At 36.3% G+C, this 16,233-nt stretch overlaps 2 protein-coding genes across 2 annotated transcripts; both read right to left on the reverse strand.

Annotated features, from left to right (window-relative positions):
- Positions 1-1,819: 1,819 nt before the first annotated feature.
- Positions 1,820-11,984, reverse strand: LOC146168032 (uncharacterized). Its single transcript, XM_083383899.1, has 10 exons — positions 11,796-11,984; positions 7,549-7,596; positions 6,773-6,853; positions 6,104-6,218; positions 4,789-4,883; positions 4,574-4,649; positions 4,329-4,493; positions 4,119-4,257; positions 2,189-3,369; positions 1,820-2,111 (listed from the first exon to the last, which is right to left on the reverse strand). The coding sequence occupies exons 1-9, from the start codon at positions 11,906-11,908 to the stop codon at positions 2,210-2,212; spliced, it is 1,992 nt and encodes a 663-aa protein (XP_083240025.1). The 5' UTR covers positions 11,909-11,984; the 3' UTR covers positions 1,820-2,111; positions 2,189-2,209.
- LOC146168033 (queuine tRNA-ribosyltransferase accessory subunit 2-like) lies at positions 11,972-13,318 on the reverse strand. The gene has a single exon (XM_083383910.1). It carries the CDS (start codon positions 13,285-13,287, stop codon positions 12,097-12,099), a length of 1,191 nt encoding a protein of 396 aa, XP_083240036.1. The 5' UTR covers positions 13,288-13,318; the 3' UTR covers positions 11,972-12,096.
- Between the last annotated feature and the right edge of the window lie 2,915 nt (positions 13,319-16,233).

A 16,233-nucleotide genomic window follows, 5' to 3' on the forward strand; every position in this document is an offset into this window, starting at 1 on the left:
AATGATGCTAAATCTGCAAATATTGGGTGGCCAATTACAACACGTCCAATCCACAAGTCATTATGTTGAAAAGAGAAAAAATTTGAAAAACACAAAAGCATTTTAAACCAAGCCGATTATTACGTCAAAATTAAAACAAAGTATCTAAGATTCAATTCACATTGACCCGTAAATTTTATGGGAATAAGTGTTTCACCAAAAATGCCATTTTTAGCTGTGTTGCTTTAATATTTAAGAAAATTCCTCGGTTCGGAAAGTTGTTTTATTTGGCGTTGCTTTCTCGCCAATATACGCTTCGCCAAATCACAATAGGCCGTACCGTATATGGCAGTAAAACGAGTGTTATACGAAAACCCATTTCGTTGAAAATACCTGAAGCGCTGCATAAACATGAAAGTGGATTTGAGTTAAGACATGTGTCTGCTCTGTTGTGTTAAAATTTAAGAAAATTCCTCGGTTCGGAAAGTTGTTTTATTTGGCGTTGCTTTCTCGCCAATATACGCTTCGCCAAATCACAATAGGCCGTATATGGCAGTAAAACGAGTGTTCTACGAAAACCCATTTCGTTGAAAATACCTGAAGCGCTGCATAAAAATGAAAGTGGATTTGAGTTAAGACATGTGTCTGCTCTGTTGTGTTAAAATTTAAGAAAATTTCTCGGTTCGGAAAGTTGTTTTATTTTGCGTTACTTTCTCGCCAATATACGCTTCGCCAAATCACAATAGGCCGTATATGGCAGTAAAACGAGTGTTATACGAAAACCCATTTCGTTGAAAATACCTGAACCGCTGCATAAAAATGAAAGTGGATTTGAGTTAAGACCTGTGTCTGCTCTGTTGTGTTAAAATTTAAGAAAATTCCTCGGTTCGGAAAGTTGTTTTATTTGGCGTTGCTTTCTCGCCAATATACGCTTCGCCAAATCACAATAGGCCGTACCGTATATGGCAGTAAAACGAGTGTTCTACGAAAACCCATTTCGTTGAAAATACCTGCAGCGCTGCATAAAAATGAAAGTGGATTTGAGTTAAGACATGTGTCTGCTCTGTTGTGTTAAAATTTAAGAAAATTCCTCGGTTCGGAAAGTTGTTTATTTTGCCTTTCTTTGGCGCTAATGTGCGATATGCGAAAGAAAATTGTGGTAAACGTGTTTTCAAAAATAAACAAAAAATAAAAAAAATTATTTCGCCGAAATGACAATGGTGCATTGATGGGATTCAGCCGGTTCGCAGTTCGCTAATAAAGTTTTTATTACATTGCCGGTAATAATAAAATGTTAAAAAATATATGTGCAATATTTTGAGTACGTTTTCCCTTTGTCCGCGACGCACTTGTCAGCTTTTCACGCCGCAACGGTAAAGAAGCGCTGATCTATAGTTTAAAAGACAACATCAAAACTAAACAAATCGGATGTTAATCGCGTTCTCACTCGCGTCTCTCGAAAACATAGCCTCCTTCTGCAACTACAGCCATGAATTAGCAGTTAGTACTTGATAAAATGGATGGCGTTTCTCAAAATTTCTTAGCGGTCAAAAAAGCCAAACCTTTAAAAATGTTTAAATTTACAATAGACGTTTTTATTCGAGTTTTTTTAATAATTTTTTTAATAAATTTTGGATTTTCGACTTGTTTAAATTTATAATGGAAATACACTGACTACTTCTTGTGACTTCTCGTTGCGTTACAGAAACATTCACTGAGGCCCTAAACTAAAGTAGAGATAAAACTGAAAAATCCGGGATAATCTTTAAGCACTGAACAACTTTTAACAGCTAATTGTTAAGCTAAAGGTCACCTGGAAGTAACAAAACAAAGTAAGCGAACAACTTTATTTTCGAAACGACGTAATTACGAATTATAATCAAACGGGACGATCGAAACGTAGATAACATTCAGCATCCCGGCCTTCGAGGAGCTACATTCCTGATATGTACAACAAACCTGTTAATTAAAACTGGGCAAAAAGGGGACATGTGATACTTACCAAACTATGGGAGAGATGTCATACTTACCCGAGCAACGTTTGAGACAATCACTTTAATAGAATATTATTTACCAGAATGTTGATTGCAGATATTCGCATCCGAACACCCAACAAAGCAAAATTGTTTGATCTACAAAACACGTTTAATAATTTTTTTCATAAAACGATAATTGCGTCGTTCGACGCACGTTTATTACGGTTACTCACTGTCAGTAGCTTGATCGAACGTTAACGGCGTCGGTCAGAATTTCTTCTTCGTTCCGTAGATCGTCGAGATCTGCTCCTGCTGCGGCGCCGCCTTCTTGCGCTGCTACTATCGCGACGTCTGCGTCGCGACGAGTGAGGGGATCTGCTCCGGGATGAAGATCTCCTCCTTCGTGACCCTCTTGATGCTCGTGATGTTCTTTTCCTCTCCCTGGATGTTGATCTAGATTTGCGACGTGGTTTACGGACAGGTGACGCGCTTTCCGACGATGAAGAACTAGATGATGAAGAGGAAGAACTTTGTTTGCGCGCGGACCTATGATGGCTCCTCTTATCTGATCTTGAAACACGTTTATCTAAGCGATTTGTAGCTTCTTCATTTACTTTTTGGTCTGATGGCTTTTCAGTGTTATTATTTGGTGCTGGCTCCTCTTTATCATGTGACTTCGCTGGAGAAGCTTTCTCTTCAACAGATTTCTCGCTGCTAGATTCATCACCACTTGAAGAATGGGACTCAGCATCGGAGTCTATTTTTGACTGAAGAGGGTCATTTGGTGGAGATTTGTGATCTTCGGCTTTATTATCGTCCACCGTCGCCTCAGTTTTTATTTGGATAGAGTTTTGAACTTGTTCGTCCTCTAAAGACGCTGGGGTCGGATCTTTTACAACATCGTTGTCATCGTTGGCTTCTGGTGCATTATCTGTAGTAGAATCCAACGCAACAGCAACAATGTCGGTTTCTGCTTCTTTCTCGTAAGAATCTTCATCTTTCATTTTTGTTTCCACAACTAATTCCGGTTCGCTGATGGAAAGCTTGTCATCGCCATTCGAGCCTTTTTCAATTTCATTAACGGTATCTTGAATTTGGTCTTGGTCACCATCATTTTCAACATCTGCTTCTACAGAAGGCATTTCTTCATCCTTTTTGTCTTCCGATGGCGATTCAATATGAGCTTCGTTTAGCTTATCAGCATCGTTGTCAGACTCAACATCAATGTCGACATTTGGCTCTTGCGATAGGTCGTCAACAGGTTCTTCTGTTTTACCTATGTTCTGGTTGTTGGTCTCATCCTTCTTTACGGGCACCTGTTCCGGCTTGTTCTTGCTTGAATCTAACATTGCAATTTCAGAATCCAATCCATCGAGTGTTCTTTGCATTGAGGCCCGACTGGCATCAATTTTATCTAATGGTAAAATAACAGGTTTTACGAGTCTGACTATCTGAGTAACAAATATACGTGAATAAGACAAAAATATCCTCCAAACAGTTGTCCAAACCAATATTTTTTGGTCGCGGCTTACTTTGTAAAAATTTAATTCATGGTCAAAACAAAGCGAGGTGTCAAGAAAGTTTAAACGCAATTCAACTCAATTGCGAAACCTGTACAATCGGTACATCTTAACACGAACGGTGCCTATGGCATGCAGGATGTATGCAAAAGACATGTGTTGGAACCGCTTAGAGATTTACAATCCGAAACAAAATTAAAATGGTTAACATTAAAAAAAAATTAAATAGCACAGCTAAATAGCACGACCTGAAAACCTTCGCTACTTGCCGGTTAAAAAGTGCTGCTCAAAATGGTGCGAACGAGTGATATGTGTTGAAACTTAAAAAAAATTTGATTTGTTATAGTCAATGGAAATGACGAGTGTGAATGGTCAGCTGAAAAGCCTATTCTATTTATTTTGTTGGAAGAGTGTATATTTAAAGTTGTTGCAGTTTTATAGGGAATTGAACGTACACTGCCATATATATCCAATTAACGCATAAGCAGTTGATCTGATTGATTTCTAAAATTAAATTCGTATTAATTTATAAACAGCTTATAATGATATAGTATATACAATCACATGAGTTATATATAACATTAGGTATTTTTTTATTTCATCTATAGTTCTGTGGTAACAATAGTTGTTTTAAAAGCATTACCTTTGATAAGTTTCTGACTTTCTTGTAGTGCTCTGATAGTGCGACCAGTGGTATCCTTTGGCAAGAAAAATATAGGAGGTGACGCCTTGGTTAGAATAAATTTCACTTTTTTGTTCCATTCAACTTCCCATTCTTCCAACTAGTAAAAAGTATACACAATATAGAGTATAGACCTAATCCAATCGGTATACATAATAAGTAGTAAAAAACCTCTCCAGCAAGTGCAACTTTTTGTTCCAACAAGGAAATCTTGCGTTGCTCTTTCCTGCGCTCAGTAAACAGTTCGCGCCGCTCAGCAGCAGCTTTTCTTCTTTCAGCAGCTGTGTTCTCCTCCAAACGTTTTTCAATTTCATTTCTCCTTTGTTCCTGTTTGCTCTGCAACAAATGACGATCAATTACTACGTGATGAGAAATAGTGTATGCTTAATCAATTAAAGTTCATTCATTTGGCATACCGCTCGTTCAGTTTTGGTTTCTTCAGATTGAAATTTAGCCAAGGTTCCTAAAAGCATACCAAACATTCGTCGATTTCTAAACAAAACAAAAGTAACATTTTATTAGTTTATCATGCCGTTCATAAATCTACATTTTAAGTTGAAAACAAATTGAAATAAACACAATATTTATCATGCATATTTGATAATGTGTTTCGTGATTTGGAGACATTTACCTGGCTTTGCCCTTTTCATCACCATTTTGAGCATGGATTAATTCTGACTTTGTCATATTTTTAACAGTTGAAACCACAGAAGACTGGACAGTAGGCTGCAAAAAACATAGAACAAAGACACTGTATTGATGACTTTGGATTTGTGCAAGCTTAAACAGTTTTTAAACATTTTTTTAACAGTTATAAAATTACTGTCCACCCTTTAGGGGAGTGGTTAATCTTTGCTAACATGTCAAACCGCTATGTTATTCTGCAAACTTTCGTTGAACCTGAAATCCTCATATGTTTGCCACTAAAATGGAAGGTTTTAGGATTCATGTTTGGGGGATCATGAAAGTTTCTAGGTACGTCACAAAGTTACCTTTAATGTGACGTGACTAATGTCATATTTCAATAAGTGGCGTATCCAGATGGGGGGTTGGGGGGTGGGTGTCCGGACCCAGGATGGTCGACCACGCACCTGTTCGCTTTGCGTCTAAAGTTTTACTTTTGCTGGACGTTAATGAACCGTTTCTGATTAGTTTTTCATTTATTTATGACGTCATTAGAATCACTATTTTATGACGTCATACCCGTCAGACGGAAAAATGGGGAATTCCCTAAGTTGAAAATTTGTAACCCTCCCTTTTTGGATTTCTGGATGCGCCCCTGATAACAATTAATCTTAACATCTGTGTTGTTCTCTTAAATGGAACAGTGCGAAAATATGCTTCTGAAACCTAGTATAATCAATTGACAAATTTGCATTATTTTGGTCAAAATGGCAATCTTACACTTTCTAGCATTTAAAGTTAAACTTAACAGACATTGGACAACATAATGTTTACACGTAATATGCAGAGTGCCTTTGGGTTGGCAAAAAACATAAGTTACGAGGAGACATGGCCGATTTTCAAAAAACAATCAGAAGTAGGCTGTGTGGTATTTCTTAGAAGTACGTTTACACCAAATCCCTGAAACTGCTTCGTCAAACCGTGGTTAGCTTCATCTAACTCCAAAAATCCACTGTTTTAAGACAATGCATTCAATTACAATGAAGACAGAATCATTGTAAACGTTAAACCCAACTAATAGGGCATAGTTTAATTACAAATTGAAAAGCTAGCAACAAATATTGCAAAACGCAAGTATTCTTAATGGCATGAATTAGTTTTGAAAGACTTTCTTGGAATAAACTTTTAGCAGAGTTTTTCATTAGATATCATTTCCTGGTAGTGTATTAATTTAATAGAATTAAAAATAAAATAGAAGGCTCTTCAAAAACAATCTTGTTTCATACCGCCATTTTTTGGCTTTTATTTGTTTATGGACTTACCCTAGTAAGAGGTTCATCCCCATTTCCATCACTGTCAGGCTGTGGTGGCTTGTAGGAATGGCGCCTGTTGGTGACAATCACATGTCTATCCCCTCCTTCAGTTGCCGATACAACCCTAAGAAAATTAAATATATATGTGTAGGCAATATTATTTTACTACATCCATAACACTGTGATAAAACCATGGATAAAATATACTAAACTACAAGGATTTTTCAGCTAAGAGATAAAACGTAGGTAAACCCTAAGTATGGTCTCTAAAGAAGTAAAAAATTATATTGACAGTCTGAATAAATTTCGGGCAATATGATGAGAAAAAGATTTCTGGTTATCATTAATTACACAAGTGAAAATAAATTAGGTGAGTCAATTTGTTTATCAGTGACAAGCAAATTTTTAAAACACAGCTCTTGCAATGTAAAAATATTGCTAGTGGTGTTTGTGTGATATTAACAACAGTTTACAGCGTGCTCATTAAGCATGTTTTACACTAAAAAGAAACGCATAAGAACATTATGGGTATACCCTAAGGGTGAAAGAGTGATTTTTTTCATATTTAAGGAACTAATGTTTGTTCAAGTATTGAATACCAAATGTGAAATAAATCTTAATTCATACATTACATATAAAATTATTCATTAAACACATTTATGCAAACATAGCAGGTACCTGCGTTGAATTCCACCATATCGTTTTGCAGGTGGTTGTTGATGTTGATGCTCCACCAACATGTGATCGTCAAATGGCCGCCTAATTTAAATATAGAACACAATTAATCTTTGATTTTCGGGTTGGCGAAATATTTAAATAAACTTTTTGCAACCCTATGAAAGCCTAAACTGTGCCATTGTCAGCGTATATATATTGCGCTTATTACAGTTTTCTCAGTAGTGAAATTTGCACAACAATTGTGAGTCAAATTCCAAAGTGTTTTGATGTCCTGCCAGAAATCCAGAGCATCTAAAAACATTCTGCACACCAACGTTTGGTGCGTATGCCGATAACGATACCTGATTTTTTATATTATTGTCAACCTATAGCAGATGCAGATACTAATTTTTGTATATGTTATGGTCAAAAATTGAATTAATTGAAAATAAAATCACATATACCTATATTTAATAAACTCTTATTTTGCATATCAACTTGACATGATACTAAATCCATTTTTAGGGCAAAAAGAAGGTAATTTGTTTGTTTTACAGGAAAAAACTATATCATATTTTTGTCCTTAAATATTGTAAAAGTATGCTTTGAAACAAAAACGAAACAAGCAAGCCTATCAGAATCGGTAAAAAATACTAAAAAAGGCAGGACAGGCATTCACCATATTTTTGGCGAGTGTTATAGTGAGTGCTGATCAGTACATACTTGCTGGTCGATGAGTGAAAACTTTAATTTCAACCCTGTGGAGACAGTCTAATAATAAAAATCAAACAGCAAACCTTCCCAAGCGCACAGCTCCACCTCGACCTCTTTCATTGGGTACATTCCTATTAGTATGAAGAAAAGTTTAAACATAGAGGTCACAGTATATGTATATAATACATTGTAACACCTTAGAAAAGAAAATAATTATGTTTCAACAGGATTCATTTTGTATTTCAAAAAATTCTTGTGTTAAGCCAATAACAGCCTTCAGAAAGGGACTTCACAACGCCAACATCGGAAAAACACACTTTAAATAAGACCAAAAGTTGGACTAATACCTAATAATCGTGAAACTGTCTAAATCGGAATAAGTCCTAAATTCGTCAGAATAAGACCTAAAGGGTCAGAATCAAGCCTATACATATATTCTTTTGCCTAAGCCTAAACCCCACCCCAAGTACATCACCAACTCACCTAATAGTTTTAACTTAACCCAATTTCTATAACCTACCATTTCTCCACACTAACCCCAAACAGGGACAAACAATTTGGTTCCAAAAGGTAGTGAGGTTTGAACTCACGACATTGGCCATACCAGGAGCATCACCTTACCAACTGAGCTACACAGGCTCAGAGATAGTAGGCCTAGAAGTGACCATAGGACCTTTGCCTGCCGTATCCTGTATATACCTACACCTTTATAATCCTGAGGCATTCAAAACCAGTTTAGCTATTTATATCTGGTGATTGGAACAGTTATAATTTCTTTGTCTCATACAGAAGGTTGCACCTAAATACAGAAGGTTGCACCTAAATGTGCATAAACAAGTGGGCAAGTTTGGATTGAGCCTTGTCGCTGTGTACAGTGCTTGTTTACAATGCAGTCATCTTGAGCAGGGTAAATATTTTTATGGCAGCCTATTGCTTGCCTATAACGTTTTCCAGTACAACAGATTGTTGGCAACTTAGCAACTATGTTGGTTGAAGTATTAACCAGCTAACTGATAAAATGGTACAAAATTTTATTTTTAATCCATGGGTACCAGGCAATGGTTTGTCCGCCCCTAAACTATATTTTTCTGTGTTTTAGCTATGAAAATGCAAAAAAAAACTTTCAACTAGTTTTACCATGTTTCTGTCTCTGTGTTAAGCAAATCTATTCGGTCACAGGGACTATGAAAACTATCACATGACCAGTGTTTTTTTAAGGTGTTTTGGGGGACCAAAATGGTCCCCCAAATTTCTCCAGCGGTTTCCCAAATTTTGGACTTGCAACTTTTTGGTATTTAAATAAAACACTTGCACCAAACCTTAAAAAAAACCCTGCACATGACATTGCACGGATTTCTATAAAATTATACTATATAAGTTTTTTTTTTAACAATATGCAAATCTCTGTTACATGCCCAATTCGTCGCATATTCTTAGAAATATTCCATCATATTATCTTTTAAAACTCAGTCAATTTAATCAAATAAATTGTATTTTGCTCAAAAACAAAAATATACATGTCACACTCATAGGCGCCCAACTTTCAAAAATCAAGGGCGTTTTTCAAAATCAGTACAAAATATTTAGTTGTCAGAAATCACTACCAAAACTTTAACAGTATTTGCGAAACCGATTTAGCGCTTCTGTGTTTTATTGTTGAAACAATCCGTTGTGTCTATCGTAATTTTCTTCGTAATGAATAGCAAATGCGCACTCTAAAATGATGAAGTGTAACATTTAGAGGCGAACTACTCATTTCACAAAATAGAAATGACTTACACGCTGATCTCTGTCAGTGAACAATATAATTTGTCCTCGATTATTTATTTGCACTGCTGAATGTAAACGTTTGTCAGGGGTGGGCAATTATTTTCAGACGCGGGCGCATGAGAACCCTAAAATGTTGTGGCGGGCTGGGTCAAAATAGAAAGACATGAAATATGACGTCATACTCTGACGGTATAAAACAAATAGGCTAACGAATTTGTTATTAGGTTAAAAAGTTGTGCGGAAGAGTGCTATTTAAGTTGAATTCCAAAAAAGCCACCAAACGTTGCGCGAAGGCCAAAAAATTTGCGACTATGTTTGTTTGAAAATGCAAACCTTTAATTTAGATTTAGAGGGGATGTGAAGAGCACCACACAAAATATACATTACTTGATAGATTGGCGTTTATCCAAGTTGTGGGGCGTTGATCCAAAAGTTAAGATTAAAATATGTGAAAATTTTATACAAAAGCATACCTACTTGATTTTTTCTTCTTTTTTAAAGCTTTAATTTACCGATGTGTAACTTGCAGTATAACGGCCATATTGGAAAGATATAAATCGGGAGAAATACACTTGACGCGCAAAAATGTACAAATATTAGGCTAAGTTTGTTAAACTTTCGTTGGAAAGCGTGCCGCAGTGCACATGACGCTATTTGCCTGTAAAGTTGCCAAAAATCGGGTGGAACACACGAGAAAGACTGAAGAGATTCGCGCTAAGCGCGAAAAGAATTTCCGTTTTGGTATTTAAAACTGGCTAAAAATCGAATTTGGCGGGCCTTGAATAGATCCGTAAACTTGCCCTGGTTTTCGCTTGGCCTATGTATTTTTTTGAAAATAAGCCATGGGCCGGATTAAACTGCTTGGCTGGCCGGATCTGGCCCGCGGGCCATATGTTGCCCAGGTCTGGTTTAAGTTATACTTGCCGACAAAGTGATAACATACATAAAAATCTGGAATGCGAAGCAAGCGCGAAATTTTTGTGGTCAACCCGTATTATTTTAAATTGCCTGCAAATTTTTTAACATAGGCTTCGTCGTTGCGGTATCTTTAAAGTACTGAACGACAAATTTGCTTTATGTTGGTAGCGATTGGAAGCTTATGCTTTGGTATTGAGCGACCAAGCACCACAGCTTGTTTTAAGATTTAGGAATTGTTACGTCACACGACGCAATGTGTAAAATGGAGTTCGGCATCCTTTTTCTAGACTCGTGTCAATGCTAAGCCTAAAATGTCTCGACGGGCCCGTATTAATTTCAACTGACAATTTAAAATGGGTCTAATTAAAATAAGAAAAAGCCGTTCAACTCTATTTACAAGTGCGACTTGGTCAAATCCCAGGGCGCTTTGACGCCCTGCCAGAAATCCAGGGTGTCTAAAAACGCTCTGCACACCCACGTTCGGCGCCTATGGTCACACAAGCTATGTAACGGTGTCAATAAAAGCAGACATGGGCACCCGCAGCTTGTATTTTTGCATGCTCTTCATGTATTATTTAACGTCGAAAAAAAAATATAGAGTCTTTGGTGCAACCGGTATGATATAATGCTGGTGACTAGCTGACTATGTCAGGCAAAGAATCAGCCAAATAAACAAGAAATTAGTACAAAAAATATTTAATTAAAAATAAAATTTAAAGTTTTTAAAAATATAGTTCATTAAACATCTTATGCGAAACAAGTTATAAAACCCTTTAGATTTGTGTAATTGGTGTTTACAAGTACTCCTTATGAGAAATTAAACATGTTAATCACAAATTTAGTTAAATAGAAAAAATACAAGTATGACATTGGCAGTGGGGATCTATGGGACAAGCTATCCAGATGGACTGCATAGTGCATATTTAGCAAATCTTTATTTAAGAGAAAATAAGACATGTGCTCCTAGAAGTTGTACTTTCGCATCATCACTATGTATTCACTAAAACATGACTATTGCTTGAATTTTTTCTTATTTATCACCTAAATATGGCAAGATTTATACATTCGTTATCGAACACAGCACTAACTTCAGGGCCGTAACCCAAAATTAAAAATGGTGGTCACCAGAAGGCTGACAAAATCTTGGGCACAACTATGAGATCACTATTTCCTAGTTAATCGACTTGTTTTTAGCCTAAACATGGCAACGTTTATACATCGGTTAGGCAACACAGGACACAGCATTTTACTTTAAGGATGCAACAAAAAAAAGAAAACAATCTTGGCAAAGATAGCTTGTCACCAGAAGGCTGGCAAGGTTTTGTTGGTCTGACATTTGCCTAGAAACATTATAAGTGTCAATCAAATAATATTGGGTAAGCTGCTAACACGTTATGTCAAGTGGGTTAAATTTGCTAAGTTGGGAAAGCCTTGAACTCAATGCATGGGATTACTCAACTTTAGTCAATACTCAGCTTGAATCGACACATATCAGCTTAAAGAAAATATTTTGGGGGTACTTTAAAACACACACAACAGTAACAGTCCGGAATCCCCACTGCTTGGGATTCTAGTTTAAACATCCCTACATGTTATATAATAAACAAGTGAGTTTTAAAAATATAATTTATCAATACCAGACCTGAGCTCATTAGGATCTCTTCCGGTCACCTTTTTGATATTCTCATCCACACTTTTTAGGTTTTCTTTAGCTTTTTCAATCTCTTGCTTTAACACACTTACTGTAAGAGCCATATTACATACCTCTAAAATTTAATACACCTGGACAATAAGTAGTATGTACCTGAAAAACTATAATGTAATTGCGGTCAAGGTAAAACTAAGATGTAGAAAAAATGGCGTTTTACCAACAACAGCATATTTGATTCTTCTTTTGAACCAAACCTTATTAAAAACCACAAAGATTATATCACCATACAAAACTAGTTTCCTAGTAATCTTAATTTAAAATTATCAAGTTCATTTAATGATTTAAATGTTTTAAGGGCACTGAAAAACTGCAAAAAATGGTGCAAATTGTGCAACATAAGAAGTACTGGTGCAAGCATTTCTTTAGTGTTTACTAAATGATGAATATATGCCCTTGTATGATTGTTGCATGTGTAGCAAGTACAGTCAATCACAATTGGTGCAAAGTTATCTGCAAACTTAGCTACAGACAAGTCAATAACCTCCATAAATTCAGACTGTTTTTTGGGAGTTTTGATTCCTTCAAATGTTTTCATGCTGGTAGGAAAAGGGTAAACAAAAGCTTTATTTTCTTCAGACTGCTTTGTGATATAGGATGTATCGAATACAGAAACTCCCAGTTTTATTAGTTCAATAACCACTATAGGGTGTCCTTGACCAAATACAGCTATTGGTTTGTTACTTGGAAGAGCAGATGTTATTTGTGAAAGTAAATGTGTGGAATCATTTGGCAGTGGCACTTCAAAATGTAGTCCATCGATTAGAAAACCCCAGACAAGTGATTCATATTGCTTTATTGCATTTAGTGTAAGTTCAACACACTGCATTCTTGCTTTACTACAGTAACCTCCTTCAATAAGACAAACCAGTTTGGATGATTTTAAATGTATACTATTTTTATGGCGAGCCAGGCAGGCTTGCAGATGTTGGATAGTTCGATCGACTGACTTTGCTGCTCGTTTTGGGGTATCTTCAACATTGACGTCACCATCAGCTAAACATTCATAAAGAAAAGGCTGTAATGATTCAACTAGTTCCATGAAACTTTCTGGTGTGACATTAACCTTGCCCCCAGTTTCCCAAACAGCAACACTTTTCTTGGTATTGTGACCTTTTTTAACATGCAAGGAGGAATCTTGAATTGACAAATAAATTTGATCATTTGGGTTGAGGGCAAATAACTGAGTAATATTTTCATTGTATGTACAAATGGTTTCTTGATGTTTGACAATGGATGGAAGTGGTATGCAAAACATGTTCGGGAGAATTGACTTGTCCAGATAGTTCAAAGTATCTGCAGTTAAATGAGGAATACATCCTGCCCTTGTATGCAATATGCAAATTAATGGTTTAGAGTTAGGGTCAATTATTTTAGTGTGACTTTCTTCTTTTGAAGAAATATCACTATTTATACTAACTTCCATTTTACATTAGAAACAACGTCACAATGTTGCTATATATCTGCAAAAATAAATAACCATGAGCCTTAAACAATTACAAAGGACGAATTAGCAAATTTCTAACTTTTAAATAAAGGTCACAACTTTTTCTATGTTGTACAATAAACTACAATTAATTCAACCACCATAATTTTAGGTTGCATAAACCTTTCCCGCACATAATATCTAAAGTTTCCAATCTGTAACAAAGGCAGTAATCTTTAACTAAGTGCTTCGCAAGCAAGGTAAAACAATAATCAACTATTAAGGTCTAAATCTGGGGTCAGCAACCTACGGCCCCATGTAAATCATCCGGCCCGCGACCTCTTTTGCAAACTGAGCAAGAGGCCGTTTCCCATATTTTTGTCTATTTTAACTACGTAAATGTAAAAAAAAATTGCGCTTTATGCAAATCTTACATGCACATCTATAGTATGGCTTTTGAGAGAATCTTTTTAACTTAAACAAAGGCACAATACTGTAATCTGGAACTAAATCCAGCCAAATTATATATATGAATGCATGTTATTGTGCTTCGCACTAGTTCTTGCACAATTTAAATATTTTATAGAGAGTTTGAGGTTCTATTCAATTTTCGGTGCTGTACTAGAATCCTACCACATTTTCATCTGGTGGTTTAAATTGCTAACAGTATTAGGGTTAGGATGAGAGTTAACGTTTGGGTGAGTCAAGTATCATTATTATATATATTCTTACATATTTATGCCCTACATCAAATTAGTTTCGGCCCTATCCATTCCGACAATTCCGACCATTCCGTAAATTAGTGAGCGTTCCGACTATTCCGACCATTCATCATTCCGTAAATTAGTGTTACCCTGTAATAACGTTATTTTCAAAATTTGCACAGCTGGAAATGGAGTCCTACACTAAAAACCGTTAGCGCGACAAAAGTTTTGCACGTTAAAGCGATTTTTCGCGGCTAACCGCATTTAACGTTGATTTTACATTAAATGCGCGGCTATGATCGCGGCTGAGCGGCAAATTGCGCGGGTCCCGCGCTGGCCTTACTTTCCAACATGGAAGAAACGCAGGTTTTTTCAATGTACGCTAATTAGACTCATTTTCAAAAACACATCCTAAGTCCGACTCTGATTAAAAGTTGTTATAATGAAATGGTTAAAACTATACACGTTTAAACAAAAGTGTTAGTTAAGGTCCGCGACTAACAAAAGGTTGCCGACCACTGCTCTAAATCCAATCGAAAATCTCCCATTGTCGGCGTGTTCCGTTTTAAGGCTTTTGCGTCAGTCATGCATGAGTAAACATGGGCGATAAAATAATTATTTTAACCTAGGTGAAGGGCCGGTTTAAGGCTGGAACTGACCAGGCTGCCGGCCCAGGTCTAATAAAAAATAGGCCTAACATGAAATCTAAAATTTACAATTACATAGACTACTAGATTGAATCCCTTTTATTGTCTAAAAAAATTAAATTCTATCATGTTTATTTTTTAGACAATCGTTATATAGTCTTGCTGTCAGTGCGTGTTTACCACTTCATAGATTTAAAGGTAGGCCTTCAATGAAAAGACAATGCTAGCACACTACAATATACAATTTTAAGTTACGTTTACAGACATCACATGTCAGCCCGGTTATTATTATACCTCAAAAACACGGTGGGTATGTCGTAATCTATGGAACAACGAGGCTATCCACCCAAAGTAGGCCTACGTGTTTTATTGAACTTTTGCGATCCGCGCGAATCTTTTTTCATAAGCCTAGGCCAGTGGTCCCCAACTTATGGGTCGCGACCCCAAGTGGGGTCGCCTAAAAGTTTTCTGGGGTCGCGCTATTCCTCACCATATTTTTGCTGTTGTAGTACGATTTATGTATTTCGTTTTCTTTACAGTGACGTCACAAATAAACGTCACTGAATGTATGGCAAAGATAATCTTTTGTTTCTTCTACATCAGGGTCGGCAACTTACGGCCCGCCGCCTCTTTAACAAACTGGACACGGGTCCATTTCAAATACTTTTTGACTATTTTAACTACGTAAACGCGAAAAATTTTCGCGCTTCGCGCGAAACACCTTTCAACTTACGGTTTGTTTTCAGTAAATATTTACTTTTGGACTTCAATTAACTTACCCGACTCTGTCCAAATTTGTGAGTTAACTACTCTTTTCGTTTTAAACCACATAGCTTTGTTGAAAGAAATTGGGGGCAATGAGCATATTAAAAACGAAACCTCGTAAATCGTCCCAAGTAGAGCATGCCATGCGATTATGCTTATGCCAAGTGAAGCCGCGTTTTTTTATAACTGGTGGACACTATGCAGGCGCAACCATAGCACTGGATGCAATTTAGTGTTGAAACAAGTTGAAAGTTTGGTGTTCGTTCGTGTGCAAAATTCAAATTCATAATTTAACTAGGAAGCTTTCTAAACAAATCATTTTGGTGCACATATGATATGTAGCCACAGTTCTTCGGAAATGTGTATGATTGATGAAATAATAATAATGTTAATTTTGGGATCTAAGCCTGCTCCAACATTGCTAGTTGTTGATCTCTTCTCCATATCGTAAGATTCAAGCAAAACCACAAAGGTTGTAAAAAAGATCCAAAACAACTTTATTCAACAAAAGCAGAATACTTTACGCAAAAAGCATCGTCAGTTCTGCTAATATTCTACAAACACAACGAAACACCAAAATTATATATAAATAAAACTATTCAAAAGTTTAAAAAGCCAATAACAGAATTACAATACAGTTCAGTCGAGCTGTAAACCTGTATACTGAATAGCAAAATAAAGAGCTACTATAATAAAAGGAATCACAATGCCTGAAGCAAAACACCGCCAAGAAAACGCAAAGAAATTCTGAGGTCGCGCAAAAGTAGGTCAAGTAAAAGAGAAAAAAACGTAACGTACAAGGATTATTTAATAGGTGGTGTTACAATATG

The sequence above is a fragment of the Ascidiella aspersa genome, chromosome 1, assembly GCF_963924565.1.
Source record: "Ascidiella aspersa chromosome 1, kaAscAspe10.2, whole genome shotgun sequence".
Classification (NCBI taxonomy): domain Eukaryota; kingdom Metazoa; phylum Chordata; class Ascidiacea; order Phlebobranchia; family Ascidiidae; genus Ascidiella; species Ascidiella aspersa.

Bases quoted from the DNA above. Each gene is read 5' to 3' on its own strand.
- LOC146168032 (XM_083383899.1), bottom strand. From the start codon at position 11,908: ATGGCTCTTACAGTAAGTGTGTTAAAGCAAGAGATTGAAAAAGCTAAA. The intron at 7,597-11,795 runs GTCTGGTATTGA...TCATACTAATAG, and splicing joins AGAGATCCTAATGAGCTCAG to GAATGTACCCAATGAAAGAG. The intron at 3,370-4,118 runs GTAATGCTTTTA...TTTTACCATTAG, and splicing joins AAGTCAGAAACTTATCAAAG to ATAAAATTGATGCCAGTCGG.
- LOC146168033 (XM_083383910.1), bottom strand. From the start codon at position 13,287: ATGGAAGTTAGTATAAATAGTGATATTTCTTCAAAAGAAGAAAGTCAC.